General features: G+C 42.4%; 2 protein-coding genes across 8 annotated transcripts; one reads left to right on the top strand and one right to left on the bottom strand.

Moving 5' to 3' along the window:
• The first annotated feature begins 1,601 nt into the window (after nucleotides 1-1,601).
• Nucleotides 1,602-9,523, top strand: LOC136552444 (uncharacterized). 3 transcript variants are annotated; one of them, XM_066544015.1, is made up of 20 exons: nucleotides 1,602-2,296; nucleotides 2,981-3,449; nucleotides 3,552-3,634; nucleotides 3,772-3,885; nucleotides 3,964-4,152; nucleotides 4,528-4,593; nucleotides 4,842-4,898; nucleotides 5,452-5,562; nucleotides 5,680-5,802; nucleotides 5,874-5,981; nucleotides 6,069-6,243; nucleotides 6,413-6,672; nucleotides 6,766-7,030; nucleotides 7,177-7,421; nucleotides 7,515-7,637; nucleotides 7,739-7,867; nucleotides 8,042-8,231; nucleotides 8,401-8,626; nucleotides 8,929-9,084; nucleotides 9,201-9,523. In XM_066544015.1, exons 1-20 carry the CDS (start codon nucleotides 1,670-1,672, stop codon nucleotides 9,286-9,288), a joined length of 3,804 nt encoding a protein of 1,267 aa, XP_066400112.1. In that variant the 5' UTR covers nucleotides 1,602-1,669; the 3' UTR covers nucleotides 9,289-9,523. The 3 variants fall into 3 exon arrangements, with proteins under 3 accessions (XP_066400112.1, XP_066400111.1, XP_066400110.1); XM_066544014.1 differs by having other exon boundaries at nucleotides 6,069-6,216; nucleotides 6,413-7,030; XM_066544013.1 differs by having other exon boundaries at nucleotides 6,413-7,030.
• A 3,703-nt stretch (nucleotides 9,524-13,226) lies between these two features.
• LOC136552442 (condensin-2 complex subunit H2-like) lies at nucleotides 13,227-20,298 on the bottom strand. Of its 5 annotated transcripts, none has more exons than XM_066544010.1 (12): nucleotides 19,764-20,298; nucleotides 19,186-19,404; nucleotides 18,725-18,824; nucleotides 16,779-16,882; nucleotides 16,559-16,695; nucleotides 16,022-16,469; nucleotides 15,739-15,914; nucleotides 15,456-15,614; nucleotides 15,284-15,364; nucleotides 14,167-14,268; nucleotides 13,927-14,085; nucleotides 13,227-13,844 (listed from the first exon to the last, which is right to left on the bottom strand). In XM_066544010.1, the coding sequence occupies exons 2-12, from the start codon at nucleotides 19,367-19,369 to the stop codon at nucleotides 13,509-13,511; spliced, it is 1,986 nt and encodes a 661-aa protein (XP_066400107.1). In that variant the 5' UTR covers nucleotides 19,370-19,404; nucleotides 19,764-20,298; the 3' UTR covers nucleotides 13,227-13,508. The 5 variants fall into 5 exon arrangements, with proteins under 5 accessions (XP_066400107.1, XP_066400108.1, XP_066400105.1 ...); XM_066544011.1 differs by having other exon boundaries at nucleotides 19,186-19,386; XM_066544008.1 differs by having other exon boundaries at nucleotides 19,186-19,383.
• Nucleotides 20,299-20,587: the final 289 nt, after the last annotated feature.

The following is a 20,587-nucleotide window of genomic DNA, read 5'->3' as shown; positions in this document are numbered from 1 at the left end:
CACCACCGCGACCGCGCCTTCACCGTCGAACTTCACGGCGCCACCGACAAGCAACCCCATGGCCAGCTCGTCTTCTACGAAGACGGCCGATGATTTGCACCTCCACATCCTCTCTCTTCCTCTATCTCTAAATCCCGTACTAGTTTATATTCTAAGACTTACTATTTATCATAAATGTTAGTATACATACTAGTGGATCCTGTCAAGTCTATCCAACACAACACAACCCTTCGTCCCCTCCCACACCGGACCGACCGACCGAACAATGTGTGGAGGTAAAAACCAAGCGGGTACACAGCCGGGTGCGTTCGTGCGCCTCGCACGGGAAGGAACAACGACAGCGATGCACAGTGCTGAGTGCATGCAAGCATCGAGGATGCTTTTGCACGATCGAGGGACGAAAGGCGACTATACATTGTTCCCAACATAAAAAACGACGAAGGCATCGTCTGCCGCCTCGTTCCCTAACTCGCTCTATCATTCGTCTTTGTGCCTTTTTGTTTGTCTGTGATAATCAGGGGATATGGGATAGAAACCAGTGAAAACATAAAACTAATTTAATAAATGCATTCCTGTAACTCCATCATCTAAAAAAAAAATCGATTTTTTTCTAAAAAGGGGGGGAAATGATTTGTATATTTTTTTTGTATTCGTCTATCATTTGATCCAAACTTTATGTTGATACATTTATTTAATACATCTAACTATGGCCCTGTTCGTTTTGTTGAAAAGTCATGGCTGAAAGTACTGTTGGCTAATTTATTATGAGAGAAAAACATTGTTCGTTCGCTAAAATAGTACGGCTCATAACACAAACGAACAGGGCCTATGTCCGTCGAGGTCCGCAACTGATTATCGTGTGTTCTCTGGTGTAGACAGTACAAGTCATAACTCCAACGGCGAAGCAAATACCCCCTCTATTTTAAATTGTAAGTTGTGCAAAAGCGGCCGGAACCGAGAGAGTAGAAATGTACTAAGTGTTCAGTAGAAATAGAAAAAAGAATCTTTCAAAAGTTTCAATCAATAGACATATATATTCTAAGTATTTATTGCAGTACAATTTTTAGCTACGATTTAATGATTTTGCTCTGCGTGAATGAATGAATGGTTAAAATGTTCCAAACCCAAAGAAAATCGAGACATCATCTGAAAAAGTTTGAAAAGAAATTGATGTGCCTCGGTGCCACTGCCTAGGCTCATGTAACCCTGGCCCAATAGTGAAGCGTGCATTTCGAAATACCACTGCAAATAGATTGAGGCCCATGTAAGCCTGGCCCTAACAGAGGAGCGTGCGTTTCGAAACGACCGTTCCACAACAAGTGCGTGCGTGTTTAGTTGGATGAAAGTTAGCATTTTCGTTTTTATTTGGTAATTAGTGTTTAATTATAGATTAATTATGTTTAAAATATTCGTCTCGTAATTTCTAATTAAACTGTGTAATTAGTTTTTTTTCGTCTACATTTAATGCTCTATATGTAGCACTTTTTTTGAAGTTTTTTTTTTAACTAAACAGGGGCCAAAAGTCCAAAACCACGAATCCCGCTCGAACGCAATCCCCAACCATTCGAACGTCACTGACCCTCCCCCTCGAATCGCCCCTCCCCTCAAACCTTCCCGAATCCATGGAGGCCGGGCCCCAAACCTTCTAGAGCGTCCCTCCCCGTCCGCCATGAGCCGCCGCGAGCCCGCCGCCTCCCCCTTCCGCGACCTCTCCAACCTCCGCACCCCGAGACCCAACCCCAATGCCGTACCCCCCTCGCCGCAGTTCTTCACCGCCTCCAAAGCCCCCCTCCAGGCTCCCACTCCGACCCCACTCCGCCGCCGGAGGCCTGGCAACGGTGCCCCGACCCCGACGCCCCTCAGCCGCCGCCTCCGCGCTCTCGAGGTCGACCAGTCGCGCTCCGCCCGCCGCGCCGAGTCCGGCCGCGAGCGCGCCCTCCGTGCCTTCGCCGCCTCCGCCTCGTCATGGCTGTCGCTCCTCCTACGCGACCCCTCCGCCTGCGGCTGCTCCCCGGCGGTCACCGATTCCGCCGCGGCCGCGCAGCCCTGCGCTGCGGGGAAGCGCGGCGCGCTCGATGGAGAGAGGGCACGTGGGGGGCGCAGTCCGAAGAGGCGCCGCGGTGCTGGTGATCGCGGCGGGGAGAGGAGGAAGGAGATGACGCCGGCGATGGTGGCCGCGTTAAGGGAATCTCTGAGGGAGGCGTGCAGCCTGGAGGATGTCACGGAGAGGTTGGAGAACTACATGAGTAAGGGAGCGTGTGAGGAGGTGCTATTCATGATGTTTCAAATTTGTAAGGTGAGAAAATTTCGAGGGTTCAAACTCTATGGCTTTGGCATTTAAGATTCTTGTTATTGTGGCCTACGTGCTAATTTTAGATTGTTACGTTAGAAATTTGAAACAATGAATTATCCAATTTCGACCTGTCTTCAGATTGAGACCAAATGCTAAACTGCTATGTGTTGTCCGGTTTCTTTTTGGATTGTATTTGAAGAGCTGGACATGGTAACATTTAAATTACGAGTGTATATGTGATAAAGTATATTCTCGTCTTTGAAAATAACTTATGTAAGATGTGAAAATTGGATATGGGTATATGACACATATATGTTGACTTATTATGCATCACTTTGTTATCTGTATAAGAGTGCCTGCAGTATTTTCCACAAAAAGATATGCTAAAAATCAGAGATTGCAACGATTATAGTATCTTAAACTCTCATTCCATCTGTCCGGAACTATAGTCGTTTTGACTTTTGTACATAGCTTTTGCTTACCTTATGTCTAGATATATAATAAAAACTATATATTTAGAAATGTCAAAACAATATATAATTTGGAATAGAGGGAGTACTTCTCATGCACTTTCTTATTTTCTAAACTCCACCTAAATGCTTATAAATGGTAAAAAGTTTTCAGCCTATATTACACAGTAGAATCATTATCCTCTAACCGGCACAGTATTTCCCCCACATTTTTCAGAACATTGACGAAGGCAGATTGAAGATGAAAGCACAGTGCCCCCTTGTTACTGACCTTAGGCTCAAAGAGAAAGCAACTAGGGTTTTCATGTCCTACAACCCATATTGGCTCAGGATTGGCTTGCATATTATTCTTGGCGGTGATTCCTTGCTGCAGTCTGGACAAGGAAAATGGGACAAGGAGGTTCATTTTCTAAAACTAATTCTGGAGAAGCATATGTTTTCTCAAATGATGACTGCAAAATCATCTAGTCACAAGAAGGTGGTAGAAGAGCACCATGTACAAGGTTACAGTGAAGTGGTGGGCAATATTATATTGAAAAGAATTTTTCTGCTTGTTGTTGCACTAGACAGAGCGAAAATAGAAAGTGCCCTACCTCTCGAAGCTGGAATCGATGGCCTTGATGGTGGATCCCCTCTTTTATTTTCCCACCAAGGTCAAATAAAATCTAGTCGTCAAATTATTCAGGGTAATTTAGCTGAATCCATTGCTTTTTATTATTGTTTTTTTGCGCCATGCAAGTGTTATATCAAGTTGCCATTCTATTCTTTGACTGATTACTTAATTCTAGAGTCTTTGAGGGAGACCATGCATGGAGAAGGTGACATTCTGATACACCTCACAACTATGGGATATAAGCTAAATTATCAACAGGTATCCAGATTTGCTGTATTGCTGTACCAAACAGTTTGTTTTTGTGTTTTTGGTTGTATAAGTTTCTTTCAGGAATTGTATAGTTTAAATTTTGTTTGAATATTGTCAGATTATACTAATTTTCTTTTTCTCGCCAGCCTGCTCTGTCAGAATATGATTTCACCATGAGGAGTTTATTTGAAGATCTCCAAGATGGCATAATTCTTTGTAGAGTTGTTCAGTTGCTCCTCGCAGATGCATCAATCATTTCGGTAAGAATTTCCTTTTGCTACACTAATCAGCCAGATCATATTAGCATTTGATTTACGGTGCCAAACGCTTCATTTCAGAAAGTAATTGCTCCCTCAGATACAAACAAGAAGAGGCTAAGTAACTGCAGCACTGCTATACAATATATCAAACAAGCTCGGGTTCCATTATCTGATTCTGATGGAGTCACAATTTCGGCGGAAGACATCGCTGCTGGGGATAAGGAGCTTATTCTTTCACTGCTGTGGAATATGTTCATCCATATGCAGGTCAAATGTTCAATATAACGCTATTGAATTTTTATTGCTAAGTATACTTTTTTTTCCCACAAAGATAGAGTTGTAGATTGCTCACTGTAGGAGTTAACTTAATCTTCAGTTTCACATCATTCTCATTAGGTTTCGTTAATTGCTTTTACTTAGTGGTTATGTGTATTATTTAATCTTATCATCCTCTATTCTCACCCAAAACTGTTAAATTATATTGTAAATATTCATGTAATGGTTTTATAGGTTACTGTGCAATTTGTAAATTAAACGTCTCTGAATGCTTTTTTGTCAAGGCAATGTTTTCATCTAACTCATTCAGATTCCAGAATAATTGATATGTCTCATTAACTCTTGTTACCTTTTGCTCCTGTGCAGCTACCGTTGTTAGCAAGCACAGCCTCACTAGCTCGTGAATTAACCAGGCTAAATGTACATGTAATGGTGAGTGATCCGTTCATCTATCTTAATAAACAGTTAAAATATGTGGATAGAATGGGACAACATACCATGCAGTGCGTATTTTATTCCCTCACAGTAGACAAAAGTTCCTTGATGAAGCTACCGTATATGTTTGCTTCTGTGCTTATCATTTTGATCTGAGACTTTTGTTCGTTACTTTTAAGGAGGGGTTCTATTTCTTTTTTGAGAACGTGCTGAGGACATGTATTAAGGAGTTTCTTTTATTTCAGGAACAACAAATGTCTGAGAACAAGCCACACATGGGTTTTCTTTACAATTGGGTTCAGGTAAAAGGATTCCTTTGTTTCTTTTATCTGTTGCTCACATAGTTGTGTGCTAAAAAGTAAATGAGTCCATGGGTTACATCATTTCGCCAAAACTAAGTCGAGAATTTCTAAAGTTGTATTAATAGCTTTCCTCAGCCTGATTCATGAACCAAGTATCAAGAATTTTTTTTCTCAAATGCACAGGAGTGCTGTGTATCATTGCATTAAGAAGTATCAAGACTGTTAAAAAATGCTTATTAAGTGTTCTTTTGTTTGTAAAAAGGCTGCTGTCATTGCCATTTCATTGTATCCTTTCTGTTGAAAATGCTCATGCCTGGGTTTCCGTGCACCACATTGTATACGCTATTTCCTGGTGTAACCACTGCCTCAATATGTTGCAAGCTCAAAGACAACACAGTAACATCATTGATCTTTTTGTTAATCTTAAATGTTTTGGTCATTTTGATCTAGCATCCTTTTAAGCATACTATTTTTGAACTTGTATTGTGCTAACCGTACAACCCTGCCTTTATTGTCTAATTGCTACCTATGTTGTTGTTTTGTTCTTCTGCAGGCAATATGCTCAAAGTATGGCATGACTGTTGAAAGCTCATCTCAGTTTGACAGAAGAGCACTGAACTGCCTCATCAACTATTATTTGAACATTGATATGTTACCCCCCAAGGTTCTCCTGAACTGTCATCATTTTTTGTGTTTTGTTTGCAGTGTAATTACACTTTTATCTTTATGTGCCACTTTGATATCGATGTGCTCAACATTTCTTGTTGATTATTGTTTTTAGGAAACACTAACTGGATGCCGAAAGGAATTGTTCACCTGTCACCAACTTGATACTATAACTGATATCACTAGCTGTCCATCCAGCAAGATGAGGAAAGTACTCTCCGATGTTCTTCATGAGGTGGTAAGTGGTTTACTTTTTTTTGTTTGCACAATCAGTAGTTTCTTTCTCAAACCTTTTTCTGCAATATGCAGGATATTCCAGCAAGTGACATCCTAGCTGATGGTGTATTATTTGATGAGAAGAGTACCATTCTTTTGCTAGCGTTCCTATCTTCACATCTGACTAATGATGAAAGATTGGTAATATTTGCTGTCACTTTCAAATTTTCCCTCCGTGTGTTAAAGTCCTGTTCAGGATGCATAAAGCATCTTCTTTAATTCATATAGGGTCATCTAAAGAATTTGATCAACATGAGGTTGGACTACAAGTGTGCGGAGACTAAGATTTCAGCAAGACGTACATCTCGAGGAAAGATTGATACGAAGTATCATACCTCTCAGACAGATAAAAAAGATGGTGCATGCAGCAACCAGGGTTTGTTCTTTATCTATTCTTTAGTTTGTAAGTTTCTGCTGCTGAAATGAAATTTGGTAATATTATTGTGAAATGTTATTCTCCATAACCATAACTGTACATAATATTATTATGTGAATTCCACCGTATCAATTATGATGGTAGTATAATAGTTTTCCGCAATCTAGTGAAATTTGTCTTAATCTTCTTTCTGCAGTGGAGCACTGTGAGGATGTGGATACATTGAGAGCTTCTGTTACTCCTCATATTCTTTGTTTTGATGGCATGGATAGTCTACACTCAACAACTCCACTGCAGCTTAGCGGCAACCAAAGCAACTCTATAACTTCTACCACTCAGCTATGGAAAAGTGGGCATGAGTCTATACCTCCTCCCAATTCTCCATTGGATATGTTTGAGAGTAATTGGCGGTCGTGTGTGGTTGAGACGTCCAATGCAGTTTCCGTCAGTAAGATTGTGAGTGTGGATGACATGGAGTGCAGCAGTAATATTTCTTCTCAGGAATTCTTAAAGCCTGTATCTACCTGTATTTATTTCCCTGTTTGCAAGGAACTAGTTGCTGCTCAAAGGATACAAAATGCATACCGAAGATTTTTGAACAATAGAAACAGGATAACGGCTGCAATTAAAATCCAGAGCCAGTGGCGATGCTATTCAGTACGCAAGTGCTTCACAAAGCAAGTTCAGGCTATTGTAGGAATCCAAACATCAATAAGAGTATTCTTGTGCCTCCAAGCTTTGCAACGCCACCGACTCGCTGCAGTACTGATTCAGCGAGTTGTCAGAGGATGGTTGGCTAGAAAGAGACTGTTAGGTTAGTATGTACATCATAGATTGTCCTTGATATATTTTTGTTGCATATTGATCGTTGTTATGGCAGTTGTGTTACGGATGTAGAGCCGCTAAGATGTGATTCGTATTGCATTATCTAAGTATTACTGACCGATGCTACTTATACAGGTTCTTCTTCACTGCGAACCTACACAAAACTTTGTGTAATTGACCAAAGTCAAAAGAGAAAATGTTATCAAAGCCTTGAGTTGAACATTGTGCTAGATTCTGTCATAAGGCTACAAAGGTACTGGAGGAAGTTCCTGCTGCATCAGTCTGTCAAAACATCTGTGATCTCAATCCAGTCTTTTGTCTGTGGCTGTTTGGCACGAAAACAACTAAATCAAACTTTCTGCTGCATCAACACCATTCAAGTATGTATGATATTTTTTTTATGCTTGCAGACTGGGTAGTGCCATAATTTAAGTGTCAAAAGAGTTACTTTAATCTGGTCCATTTATTTGCAGAGATGGTGGCGAAAGGTTCTCCAATCGAGGAAGCGAGCTGTGATTGTTATCCAGACTCATTTCCGTGGTTGGATTGCACGACAAGATGCTATCAGGACTAGAAACTCTATTAGTAACATACAGGTACACAAAGAGGCGATGACTGATCTCTGTAAATTTCTTTTTTTATTAATTGATATGCACAGATTACTAAATGATTTCATACTTGACAAATTTGTTTGCAGAGATGGTGGAGAAAGGTTTTGTTCAATAAATTGAGGAAGCAAGCTGTTTTAGTTATCCAGGCTCATTTCCGAGGTTGGATAGCACGACAAGTTGCTTCTAGAACTAGAAAAAGTATTACTACAATACAGGTACTGTATGCGTGTTTCTGTTAGTTGAATATATGGAAATCAAATTCATGGATCTATTTAGATACCAAATGGATGAAACATGATTTTATTACGCAAAAATCCTTCTATTCATAGAAAAACGATTGTAATTAAGTTCACTTTTCTCATTGACATTTATCTAACTGATTGTTGCAGTCCTATCTCAAAGCCTACCTTGTGAGGAAGGCCTCGAAGCAAGAAGTTGCACAGATAAGATCTAGACTGCAGAAGTCTTCTTCACAAGTTGATGATAGTATGCGCCTGATCAACAGACTGGTGTCTGCACTGTCACAACTCCATCACTGTCGGAGCATACACAGCATTCGTCAAACTTGTGTAACATTGAGTAAATACGACCCTATGCTTCCTTTCTAATTTTTTCTCCAACCTAGATTTATCATGGGGCATAAGATTGTGATATCATACTCCCAGCTGTATCAGTTTAGCCATCAACTTGCCAGTCTAAGCACTTATGTTCAAGAGCTAAGAGGTTATATGTTCTCTTTCTCCTACAGGTACTGCTACAGAGTATTCCAAGAAATGCTGCGAGACACTAGTCACTGCTGGTGCTGTAGATATATTGCTGAAGCAAATCCATTTGCTGAACCGTGGGATTGCTGACCAGGAAGTCTTGAAGCAAGTGTTCCTTACTCTCAGGAACATTGCTCGCTGTGCAAATCTTAGACAGGTGTTAGCCAGCACTCCAGAATCTGCTGAAATCATCTTCCAGGAATTACTGAGGTATCTATATGTCATATGCATTATGCAATGCTCAAGTTCACATGCTGTATTTACGTTGCCTGGTTAGTTTCTTGCTGCACATTCAAGTCATTATGATATGTTTGATGTTCCCTCAACTGAGACTTAGCTGTAGTTAGTGCCTCCCTCTAAAGCTCTGTTCTTCATTTTGATCTTGAGCATATACTAGATTAAGAATGGAGACGGCTTTGAGTTTGTTGGTTTGTGAGCATTATATACTTGTCTGTATTATAAGCTGTGTTTTTGGGCATGCCATTCTTATATGGTGGGATGGATGTGCTTAGGAACAAAGCAGATGTGTTCTTCATCGCGTCCGATATTCTAAAAAGCCTATGTGAATCCAAGGAAGGCCATGAAACTGTCCAAGCGCTGAGTCACCACATCAAAAGGCTGCGCAATCTGGTGCAAGACCTGGAAAACAAGGTGGAGCTCGACAAGAGGTAATGCAATACATCAGTTCGTAACGTTCCATTGATTCTAGGTTTTTTTTTACCGAATCATAATTGCCCTTGCCGATGTCTGGTCCGCTGAACGGGCTCCCTCTTGTTTCTGCAAGGAATGGACGCACCGGAGCCGCGAAGGCGAACAATCTGCGGCGGCTGCGGGAGGCCGCTACTCTCTATCATCTCCTCACTAGTCACTAGTGATACTAAACGTGTTCGGCAGTATAGCTAGCTGAAAGGCTAATCAGACGTTTTGTTGTACAACCATTTAGTCGTAGAAGGTTTTCATGTAACTGGAGGTGACTACGGTGCAACTGTCAGGATCTTCTAAGTTGTGTTGCAGGTTTTGGTTTGTGATTGTATTGTCACAGGTGTGAGAATCATCGGCTTGATGTGTTGGGTTATTAAGACTTAAAGAGTGAAGTCCATTTGTCGCTGACTTAACCCTAAACGTCCTCAGATGTCTTGGATTAACCGCCTTCTATATACACAACAATAGCAACAGCAACAAAGCATTTAAGTCCCAAACAAGTTGGGGCAGGCTAGAGTTAAAATCCAGCAGAATTAATCAAGGTTTAAGCATGTGAATAGCTGTTTTCCAAGCACTCCTATCTAAGGCTAAGACTTTGGGTATATTTCATCTTTTCAAGTCTCCTTTTATTGCATTTACCTAAGTCAATTTCGGTCTTCCTCTGCCTCTCTTCACGTTACTATCCTGCCTTATGATTCACTACACACCGGTGCCTCTGGAGGTCTCTGTTGGGTATGTCCAAACCATCTCAACCGGTGTTGACAAGCTTTTCTTCAATCGGTGCTATCCCTAATCTATCACGTATATCATCGTTCCGAACTCGATCCCTTCATGTATGACCGTAAATCCAACGCAACATACGCATTTTCGCGACACTTATCTGTTGAACATGTCGTCTTTTCGTAGGCCAACATTCTGCACCATACAACATAGCAGGTCTAATCGCCGTCCTATAAAGCTTACCCTTTTAGCTTCTATGATACCCTTTTGTCACATAGGACACCAGATGTTTGGCGTCACTTCAACCACTCTGCTTTGATTCTATGGCTAACATCTTCATCAATATCCCCGTCTCTCTGTAGTATTGATCCTAAATATCGAAAAGTATCCTTCCTAGACACTACTTGACCTTCCAAACTAATATCTTCCTTCTCCTGAGTAGTAGTGCCGAAGTCATATCTCATATACTCAGTTTTAGTTCTACTGAGTCTAAAACCTTTAGACTCCAAAGTCTCCCGTCATAACTCAAATTTCTGATTCACTCCTGTCCGACTTTCGTCAAGTAGCACTACATTGTCCGCGAAAAGCATACACCAAGAGATTTCCCCTTGTATGTCCCTTGTGACCTCATCCATCACTAAGGCAAACAGATAAGGGCTCAAAGCTGGCCCTTGATGTAGTTCTATCACAATAGGAAAGTCATCCGTGTCTCCATCACTTGTTCGAACACTAATCACAACATTGTTGTACATGTCCTTAATAAGCCCGACGTACTTCATTAGTACTTTATGTTTGTCCAAAGCCCACCACATAATATTCCTTGGTATTTTATCATAAGCCTTATCCAAGTCAATAAAACCTATGTGTAGGTCCTTCTTCTTCTCCCTATATCGCTCTATAACTTGTCTTATTAAGAAAATGGCTTACATGGTTGACCTTCCGGGCATGAAACCAAATTAGTTTATAGAGACCCGCGTTATTGCTCTCAAGCGATACTCGATAACTCTCTCCCATAGCTTCATAGTATGGCTCATTAACTTAATTTCCTGGTAATCCGTACAACTTTGAATATTCCCTTTATTCTTGTAGATCGGTACCAATATACTTCTCCACTCGTCAGACATCTTTTTCGATCGAAAAATATGGTTAAACAGTTTGGTTAGCCATACTATAGCTGTCCCTAAGGCATCTCCACACCTCGATTGGGATACCATCCGGTCCCATCGCCTTACCTCCTTTCATCATTTTCAACGCCTCTCTGACCTCAGATTCTTGGATTCTTCGCACAAAGCGTCTATTGGTGTTATCGAAAGAGTCATCCAACTGAAAGGCTGTGTCCGTATTCTCACCATTGAACAATTTATCAAAATACTCTTGCCATCGATGTCGGATCTCATCCTCCTTCATCAAGAGATGCTCTCTTTCATCCTTAATGCACTTAACTTGGTTGAAGTCCCTTGTCTTTCTCTCACGAACCCTAGCCATCCTATAAATGTCCTTCTCTCCTTCCTTCGTACTCAAATATTGGTAAAGATCCTCGTACGCTCTACCCTTTGCCACACTTACAACTCGCTTTGCAGTCTTCTTTGCCACCTTGTACTTCTCTATGTTGTCCACACTCCTATCATGGTACAAGCGTCTATAGCATTCTTTCTTCTCCTTAATAGCCCTTTGGACTTCCTCGTTCCACCACCAGGTATCTTTAGCCTCGTCTCAACTTTCTTTGGTTACTCCACACACCTCTGAGGCTACCTTCCGAATGTTGGTTGCCATCTTCTCCCACATGCTGCTTATGTCCTCTTCTTCCTTCCAAGAACCCTCTTTGATAACCCTTTTCCTGAATACCGCTGACGTCTCCCCTTTCAGTTTTCACCACTTTGTTCTTTCAATCTTAGCTTGTTTATCCCTACGGGCACGCACCTGAAAACGAAAGTCTGCCAACAAAAGCTTATGTTGAGAAACAACACACTCTCCTGGTATCACCTTGCAACCCAAGCATGCTCGTTTGTCCTTTCTTCTTGCGAGGACAAAGTCAATCTGGCTAGAGTGTTGTCCGCTACTGAAGGTCACTAGATGAGATTCTCTCTTTCTAAAGAAAGTGTTGGCTATCATCATGTCAAAAGCTACCGCGAAGTCCAGAACTTCCTCCCCTTCCTGATTCCTACTACCATACCCAAAACCTTTATGAACTGCCTCAAAACCTGTGCTTGTAGTACCTACATGCCCATTAAGATCTCCTCCTATAAAAAGCTTCTCACTACTAGGTACAGCTCTAATCAAGCCATCTAAGTCTTTCCAGAACTATCTCTTAGCACTCTCGTCGAGGCCTACTTGGGGGGCATACGCACTAATTACGTTTAAGACCATATCACTAATGACAAACTTGACTAAGATAATCCTATCTCCTTGCCTTCTCATTCCCACCACACTATTCTTGGGGCTCTTATCAATCAAAACTCCTACTCAATTTCTATTCGCAACTGTCCCTGTGTACTAAAGCTTGAAACCTGTATTGTCCATCTTCTTCGCTTTCTGACCCTTCCATTTAGTCTCTTGAATGCATAATATATTTACACGTCTCCTATTCGCGGTATCAACTAATTCTCTTAACTTACCTATAAGCGACCCTACATTTCAACTACCTAAACGAATCCTAGCTGGTTCGACTAGCTTCCTTACCCTTCGCATCCGTCGACTCAGATGTGAAGACCCTTGCTCATTTTTCACTACACCCGGGCGCCGATGTAGCGCGCCACTAAGGATGCGACAACCCGATCCTTGCTCACCTGACACGGGGGTGACAACCCGGCCCTTACTCATTTAACACCATATTCGGGTTCCAATATGACGCGTCGCTAAGAGGGTTACGCCCCAACGGTTTTCTTTCGGGTTTCATCTCCATTAGAATGACTAGATTTAACGTTAGCTCGTCATACATATCACAACCCTCCTCCTTTACTAGGGCTTGAGACCTATATGTTGAGACAACATAGGCGGAGTTTATGTTTGTGTTTCAGGAACCGCCTTCTATGTGTTCTAACAAATCATCAGCTTTTGACGTGTTTGTGTTTCAGGAACCTCTCAATCCTAGTATTTGTGACTCACATACCAAAAAAAAAAACTGAAGACGAGAGATGTAGCAGGTGTGAGAACCAATTGTTTATTCATGTGCTGCGTTCTGATTGCCATTTCATGGCTGCTTTAGACGACAGATGATTATTGATTAGGGGTAGAAATGGATTTTTTTTAATAGATTTTTCCGTAGATTTTTTTAGAATAACATAATATAAATCTGAAATTGCAGAGGGCATCGATTGTAGCCAGGAGCGGTGAGTGTTGAATCATGCAGTTTTAATATAACGATAAAAGCACCAGCATCTAGCATACAATAGACTCGGCATAGTGCTAGTATATTGAATTAGAAATAGAAACGAATCTAGCAATGTCTGTACCGTTATAAAAGGGCAAGTCCGTCCAACAATTCTTGCCCTGTTAGCATTACACTTGAGAGCTGATACACCCGCTATCTATTGTACATGTACACCCGCTAGCTACGCCTAAGTCATAACTTACAGGTCACAGCCCATCCTGCCTATGAAGCTGCCACTGAAGTCACAACGATTAGAAGAATCAAACTCTAGATGCCCATGAGTCAGTCTGCCATTGGCGTTCATCCGCTGGATTCCAGATTGATCGGCTGCATTAGGTGAGTGGCTGACCTTCGCCTTCGCTTCCCATCTGGAGTCAGCCTGATCGCTGTCTTGACTGGAATCTTGCCATTTTTATGCAACGGCTTCTTGGAGCACTCATGCTGCGCCAGGGAGGACTCACCACCTTTGCCTGCATTTTGCAGTGGGGACTTGACTCTCTTCCGAGCAAAGCGTGCCTCCATTTCTGGCCTCCGGTTGGGACCAATGAGCCTTACATGGAATGGATTCTCTGCCGTGTAACACACCAACTCATTCATGGCTTGTCCTTTGTCCAGATCAACACTTCTGCCGTTCACCTGTAACATTCACGTGGCTAAAAAATGCTGGGGGTTGCACCAGATGACCAGATTGTGAAACTGGGAGAAAAGGGAAGTTTACCAGCTGGAGAAGGGCAGAGAATGTTCTGGCAACCTCATACTTTGGTCTGCCACTAACAATCTCACTAAAAGATGCAGTTCCTGTATTGTCAGTTCTTGATGAAAGTGTGTCAAGGATTTGCTCCCCATATGAACCGATATCAAAAGGTGGGTTTTTATCCTGACAAGACGTGGATGTAGGAGTGAGCGCTAAACAAGTTCATAGATGCAAAATTGTAAGCAGTTCAAGCCAGCAACAAACCTGCTCTTCCAATGCCTCCTCAATTCTTTCTTTCCATGTTGAAACTCGAGCATCCATCTCACTCTGCTTTTCAACCTCAGCGATGCTGGCAAGGAGAGCATTCTGTATGAAGAATTATCTGTCAGTTTTGGAAGTTGAAGAGAATTGCAATTTGGATTCTAGAAATCAGCAGGCAAAATGAAGTTTCCAATCATATAAAAGCTTTGAAGCATCACCTCCAGGTGTGTTTTGGGGATTTTATGTGTGTGGGTGGATGTGTAATATAGCTAAGTCAGTAGAGCTTCGCTTTAACATCATGTCAGCTATAAAGCAGTTCAGTTGCTGCACATTCAGACTTGTGCTGGTGCTGTGTGTGCTCTGTTCTCAGTGTTCTTCTACCCCTAGCTCTGAGTTGTGCGAGTGAGTGAGCTGATTGCTCACCTCTGCAGGTGGCTGGATTACCAACAATTAAGACTTTAGGTGTTTTTTTCACAAACGCGCCTGAACATGTATATATTTCATTAAGCAGGATAGAAAGTGCGATCACACACATGTCCAAGCCAGAAAAGGGCTTAGGTGGCACCAAAAACAAAAGAGCTTGTTACGCTAAAGGAAATAAAAGTGACCTACTACTAAGAATCTAACCACATCTGAAAATATTCAGCTGAGACGCCGATGCATCTCATTGTTCAGGCAGTAACAACATTGATCATCTATATGGGGGAAACAACCATATGGCCAAAACGGCATGCCTTAAGTCTTTAACCAGTGCATGCATGAAAGGTGGAAGCACATTAAATATACCAGCATAATATTTTATTTAAACAATTTTAGCACCAAGGATTGTTGCATGGGAATTTACTAATCACAGTCAGTTCCTCATGACACTATTCCAGAAACTTGTCTGTAAAACCCAACACATGACAAAGATGCAAGATCAGAATTGTTGGGAAGACGGAAGATATTGCAACTAATCCTACAAGCAATTTTGTCCAATGCAGAGCTTTATCCTAACATGTTTTGACATGCTTACACCTAACATACATTTAGCCAACATATTGACTTACAGGGCACCAAGATGCTTGTAACCGCACAAGACATAGATGTAAATGGACTATAGAACCATTAAAAAACTCACTAGATGTGACCGACACAAGTCGTCGAGGCTTGCATGTGTATCTATGTCATCCTGTGTACCATTGGGAGTTGCAGCAATAGTCTGAACAGAGGAAAAATAAAAATGAAATATTACCCAAATGTTGGATAGCTTAACACAGCAACCAGCAAACAAAAATGTCAATAAAATAAACCTCGCCAGGATATGTTGGAACATCAGGATCAACATCTATGTCATTTGGCATGTCTAAATCATCATCATCAAAATTAATGCCAGTATTTGATCCATTGTCATCTTTCAAATGTCCAAACACATTGGGATTTTCTTCTCCAAATTCAAATGATCTCAAAAACTGCATGTTGGATGGTTAACAAATTAAATAATTTCTATTTAACCAAAAATATATAAATTAAATAAGTCCAATCAAAAGATTAGACATGCCTAATTTACATGGACACTGTAACAATGCTGAGTACCTTTTCAAAACGAGGGGGTGATTGGGAACCATAATGTTCCTCCTGCTGAGACTGCTGTGCTTCGAAAGATTTAGCATGTTCAGGTATGACGGCGCCATCCATCTTTGCCATAGGAAATAGAAATGTGAGAGTTTTCTTTTTCGAAGTGCCAATAACCCCCCGTGGAGAACCTTTCACTGCTCCAAAACAGATCAGTAAAGACAGTTCAATACATAGGTCATCAAAATAGCTTTACAAGGCACTAAACAAAAGAGAGGTATCCATAAACAACAGCTTCCTGTACCTCTCCTGTAAGGCCGAATCTTTAGGTTGCCAGGTTCATGTGGATTCAAAGGTTTCCATGGATCCTCATCATCAGAATAATCTCCAACAGGATCCTCTATATCATCTGGGTGAGGCATTTCAACATCATCAGCAAAGCTAGGTTGAACAGGATCAGACCAATGGTTGTCATCTGGACTGGTTTCTTGAGTTGAAGATTGGTCAGGATTCTCCTGGGTTGGATCTAGACCTCCTAGGACTTTTCCAGCGGCTGATTTACGACCTGTGCCCGCTGATCTTAAATTTGGGGAAGTGAAAACATTGGCTCGGCTTTTAGAAGGTGCTGAACTGCCTTGATGAGCCACACTATTTTCTTTACCAGAATGTTTTCCTTGCAGAAAGTCAAAAACAGCTGGTGCATCACAAGGATCCAGCAGAAGGAAATCTCCATAAAAATCACATGTTGCTAACTGCAATACATAAATAACTATGACTATTTCAGTATGGAAGTAAAAAGTGGCCAATTTTGCAGTTGAAATAAAGGGGATAGAAAGTTTACCAAATATGTGTCTAGCTCACTCGCTTCGCTATCTAGACAGTCCCCTTCAAACACCAGTAGATTTGCTGGTGGCCTCACAATTTTTCTTTGTAAATCATCTCGATTGACATTGTTATCCAGAGATGTCCTTGTTTCCACTGATAAATTTAAACAGGGTTAAACAAATGTTCTTAGCTCCATGACATCCAAAGTAAGCTCATCCAGTGAAGCATCCACTTACCTGGGACATCATCTAACCCCATAAATATATCATCTTCTTCACTGGGAATCGTGCTAGGGTCGTTTTGATTAGCTTGAGCCGAGCCATTTTCCAGTTGATCCTGCCTGGTATAGTTATAATGCTTTAGACTATTGTAGCTAATAAGAAAAGATAAGCATGTGATAGTATTAGAGAAATCCTCAAAATATCATTTAAATGTTGAACACCCAAGGTATCACGTTGATCTAGACAATCATAAGAACCACCCTTGTACATACAATGACAACTTGATGAATCAGAATTCTTTTCTCCCAGCAGTACTATAAGCTGAGGGTTGTCAAGATGTTTATCAGACTATTGCAGCATTTTTCCCAGTACTTAAAGAGTGTTCCAAAATGTAGGATCGAAGTAATCAAGCGGTAAGGCAAGATGGCATACCTGCCGGCTACGGACTACCTTGACACCTAGGCACCTAAGGTGTACACGAGGCAATGTGCACCCTCCTCTCTAGAATGGAGGTGGAACAGGGTTCAAGGCAGTAAAAGAGGACATGCTTACAGCGATATTAAGAGTAGTAGCAGCAATGGTGAAACAAAGGAGGAGGCAATGGAGCCATTGGTATTGTGGAAGGGGCAAGGTTGGCTCAGATAAAAAAGAAAGTTAAAAGGACAGGATTTATAAGGCTCGCATAAAACACTGGCAATTTGGCTACAGGTGAACCATGATAGGTGTCATCGACCTCACCTGTTTACCATTGCATCTTTGCTTCTCTCCATCTCATCTCTTTTCTCTCCTTCCATCCAAATGAGTCTTCAGCTCCAGAGGATGGCAATTGGCCATTTTGCAAGGAGGCCCAAATTACAATAACATAGATGTGTTCATCTCCTCCCCTCTCTCCATGCAACCATTAGGCAAAGTGTCAACTATGGAAGTTACTGCCGACCACCATAATGCCAAAGTTACACCTAGGCAGGTGAATCTGGGCCAGATGACCATCAGGGTCTTGTCCGAAAATGGCATGACCATTAGGAACTATTAGCTCTACATACAGTAATATTCCATTGGAATTTCCAAAATTCGTCGGGGTCGGCTGACCCCGATGGCAAGTAATGTTCCATCGGGTTTTGATGTTAGTCTGTCTGGTTGCAAGTTCTGACTAGGAAAGTCCTAGTCGCTGAAGCAAGTCTGCCTTTTATGTTTTTTCTGCTAGTTTCCTCTTGTGCTGGAGGTCAAGCACAGTCTGGTGTCTGAGTAGGTCCCTCTTGCGCTGGAGGTTAAGCAGATCTCTGTGTTCTCTTTTCTTCTTAAAACTCTCAAACACTTGTATTTCCGTTCTGTGAATGGAAATGGGGATGTCCTCGATTTGGAAAGAAAAAAAAAGTAATATTCCATCGGAATTTCCAAACTTCGTCGGGGTCGGCTGACCCCGATGGCAAGCTGTAGCTCCACCCCTGCACCTAGGTGATGCCTTAGTACCATGGTTAGATCACTATCTTCCAAAGTACAGAAAGGCCTTCGTTTAGTAATATGTTGGCATTGATCCCTTTGAGCACAGAGTAAATCTAACCAAGTGAACATGGATTCGGGCCATCTACTTGAGCTTAATGCTTGGGAGCTACATATAGAGTTTAAGACAATAAAATGCCCGGCACGGTGGAGTACCAAGAGGAAGAATGAAAGGTGCCAATGCGGAGATCATCTAAAACAGGCATACTTCATCAAGGTTCCTATAAGGGGGATACAGATGCCTTATTTCGAAACTTTATGGTTTCCGAACCAAGCAGCAAATGTGTATCTGCCACGTGACATTTTTAAAGCCTACTCATTTAAGATGCGCAAAAATGTAGAATGCATTTGTCACTGTCGGTTTCAGGCCCACATTCGACAGGTAAATATTACATACAGTGTCCAGGGAAGCAATTAGTACATAACGGATAAATCTGAAAGCAGCATCAATCTTTCCTTACTTCTTTTGCGAGAGGAACTCTAACGCGTGAAGCACCAACAAGTACAAGTACTCCACCTTCTTACTGTACACTTGAACTGATCCTTGGAGTAGTAACGCCGCTGCAGATAAGAAAACACAAATTAACAGGGCAACTGCTGACTTGAAAAAAGAAAATAACTTTGTTATGATGCAACACCCATATCAAATTGTCCTTAGAAAGGCTAAACCTTGGGTGAGCTAAACAACTAAAAAGAAGCTACTTCCTTTAACATTTATTCAAGCAAAGGAAATAACACCACGCAAAATTAAACAAGTCCACATGTTCCAGCCTCCATCCATAGTCAATCCACCCAAAGTGTCAAAATTTCTAACCTCACACTCCCAATTCCCAGCTCTCCAGACCCCTACAGATATCACACCCGCTGAAAAGAAGTGCCGCACGTTGACCGCAAGAAACCCCAGCCCTCCGCACCACCGTACCTTCGGCAAAGTTGACAGAGTGGGGCCCGTCCTCGCCGGAGACCTCCCCTGAGCAGATCTTGAGCAGGTACTCCTCGAGGCTCTTGGCAACGTCCACCTCCCAATTCGACTCGGGGTCCCTGTTCGCCTGCAGAATCGGGAATCTCCCGCCGGTCGAGCCCACCTCCCAGTCGCCGCCGTCCATGCCTCCGTCCCAGGCTGCTAGGCACAAGAAAGCATCTTTTTGCGGGATTAGGGCTAGAGCTCGTCAATTTTGACGCCTAGGGACACTATCAAACCATATATACTGTTTGCGCCGAATCAAGATATCACTCGTACCAGGTCTAATACCGATAGATAACAAAAGCAGCTTATAAATACATAAGTTGAGATGAATATCTCAATTTCAAACTTAAATCCACAACATAATAGATGGAAACATGAAAGTGGATAAAAAAATACTTAACTAATGATGGTTTGGTTTACCCTCGTCTCTCATAATCAATTAATCATTCAGTAATTCTTAGATCAGAAAGAGTTCAACATTAGCATAGAACTTAGATTCAAGAATTGAGAATGGCTGAATGGGATAAAATTACCAAGACTCAGAAGTCAGAACAGTCGACAGGAGAGCAGTCAGCAGAAGAGAACCCCGCGGCCACGCGGCCACGCCTGCCGGGCGTGGGGCGCCAACTCCGAGTCGCCGGCCGGCGGTCGCCACTCGCGCTCGGCCATCTAGTGCAGGCTGCCGGCCGCGGCCAGGCACCGGGCGGCAGAAGCAGACGAACAGGGCGACGGCTGGCAGGGACGCGGGGAGGAGCCGAGCCGGGGGCACGGCCACGCGTGGTAGAGGAGCAGAGGACCGTGGCGGCCGGCGGGAGGCAGCTAGGGTTAGCGCTCGGCGGTCGGCGCTCGTGACGGAGTTCGGAGAATGGAGAGGAAGCCTAACCGCGGGGAACGGCGCTCGGGACACGCGAGTCTAGGCAGGCTGCCGCGCTCACTTCCTCAGTTTCCCGGTTTCAGAAGCTTCTGGAAATTGGGCGGGAGACGAGGGCGCGAGGAATCGGAGGTGTGAAGGGGAAGGGGAAGAAAGGGGCTAGCCGGCGGGTTAGGAGGGGTTTGGGGAATTTTGGATTTCGGGGTTCTCCCGCTCCATGGATTTGGATTAGCGGGATTCAGAGTTTTAGAGAGGGACCGTTGTGCAATTTGGAAGGAGTAGTAGGCCCTGAGGGTAGTAGATAGATCTCTATAAGTCTATATGAGTAAAGGTAAACGTTTGGTTTTCCTTTAACCCTTTTTCTTAGGGGAATGCCTTAAATTTTTTCTTATTGTGTGATGAAAAACTTAAATTATTAACGTACTCGCAAACCATAGCTACGATCGTAGAATAAGCCTATAGTTGATAAAGGTCTTTGTCGACGAA

The sequence above is a fragment of the Miscanthus floridulus genome, chromosome 4, assembly GCF_019320115.1.
Source record: "Miscanthus floridulus cultivar M001 chromosome 4, ASM1932011v1, whole genome shotgun sequence".
NCBI lineage: Eukaryota > Viridiplantae > Streptophyta > Magnoliopsida > Poales > Poaceae > Miscanthus > Miscanthus floridulus.
This window is presented reverse-complemented; position numbering and strand designations above follow the sequence as displayed.

Bases quoted from the DNA above. Each gene is read 5' to 3' on its own strand.
- LOC136552444 (XM_066544013.1), top strand. From the start codon at position 1,670: ATGAGCCGCCGCGAGCCCGCCGCCTCCCCCTTCCGCGACCTCTCCAAC. The intron at 3,886-3,963 runs GTAAGAATTTCC...GCTTCATTTCAG, and splicing joins CAGATGCATCAATCATTTCG to AAAGTAATTGCTCCCTCAGA. The intron at 5,803-5,873 runs GTAAGTGGTTTA...TGCAATATGCAG, and splicing joins CCGATGTTCTTCATGAGGTG to GATATTCCAGCAAGTGACAT.
- LOC136552442 (XM_066544010.1), bottom strand. From the start codon at position 19,369: ATGGACGGCGGCGACTGGGAGGTGGGCTCGACCGGCGGGAGATTCCCG. The intron at 18,825-19,185 runs GTACGGTGGTGC...TCTTATCTGCAG, and splicing joins CTCTGTCAACTTTGCCGAAG to CGGCGTTACTACTCCAAGGA. The intron at 16,883-18,724 runs GTAAGGAAAGAT...TAACTATACCAG, and splicing joins GAGTTCCTCTCGCAAAAGAA to GCAGGATCAACTGGAAAATG.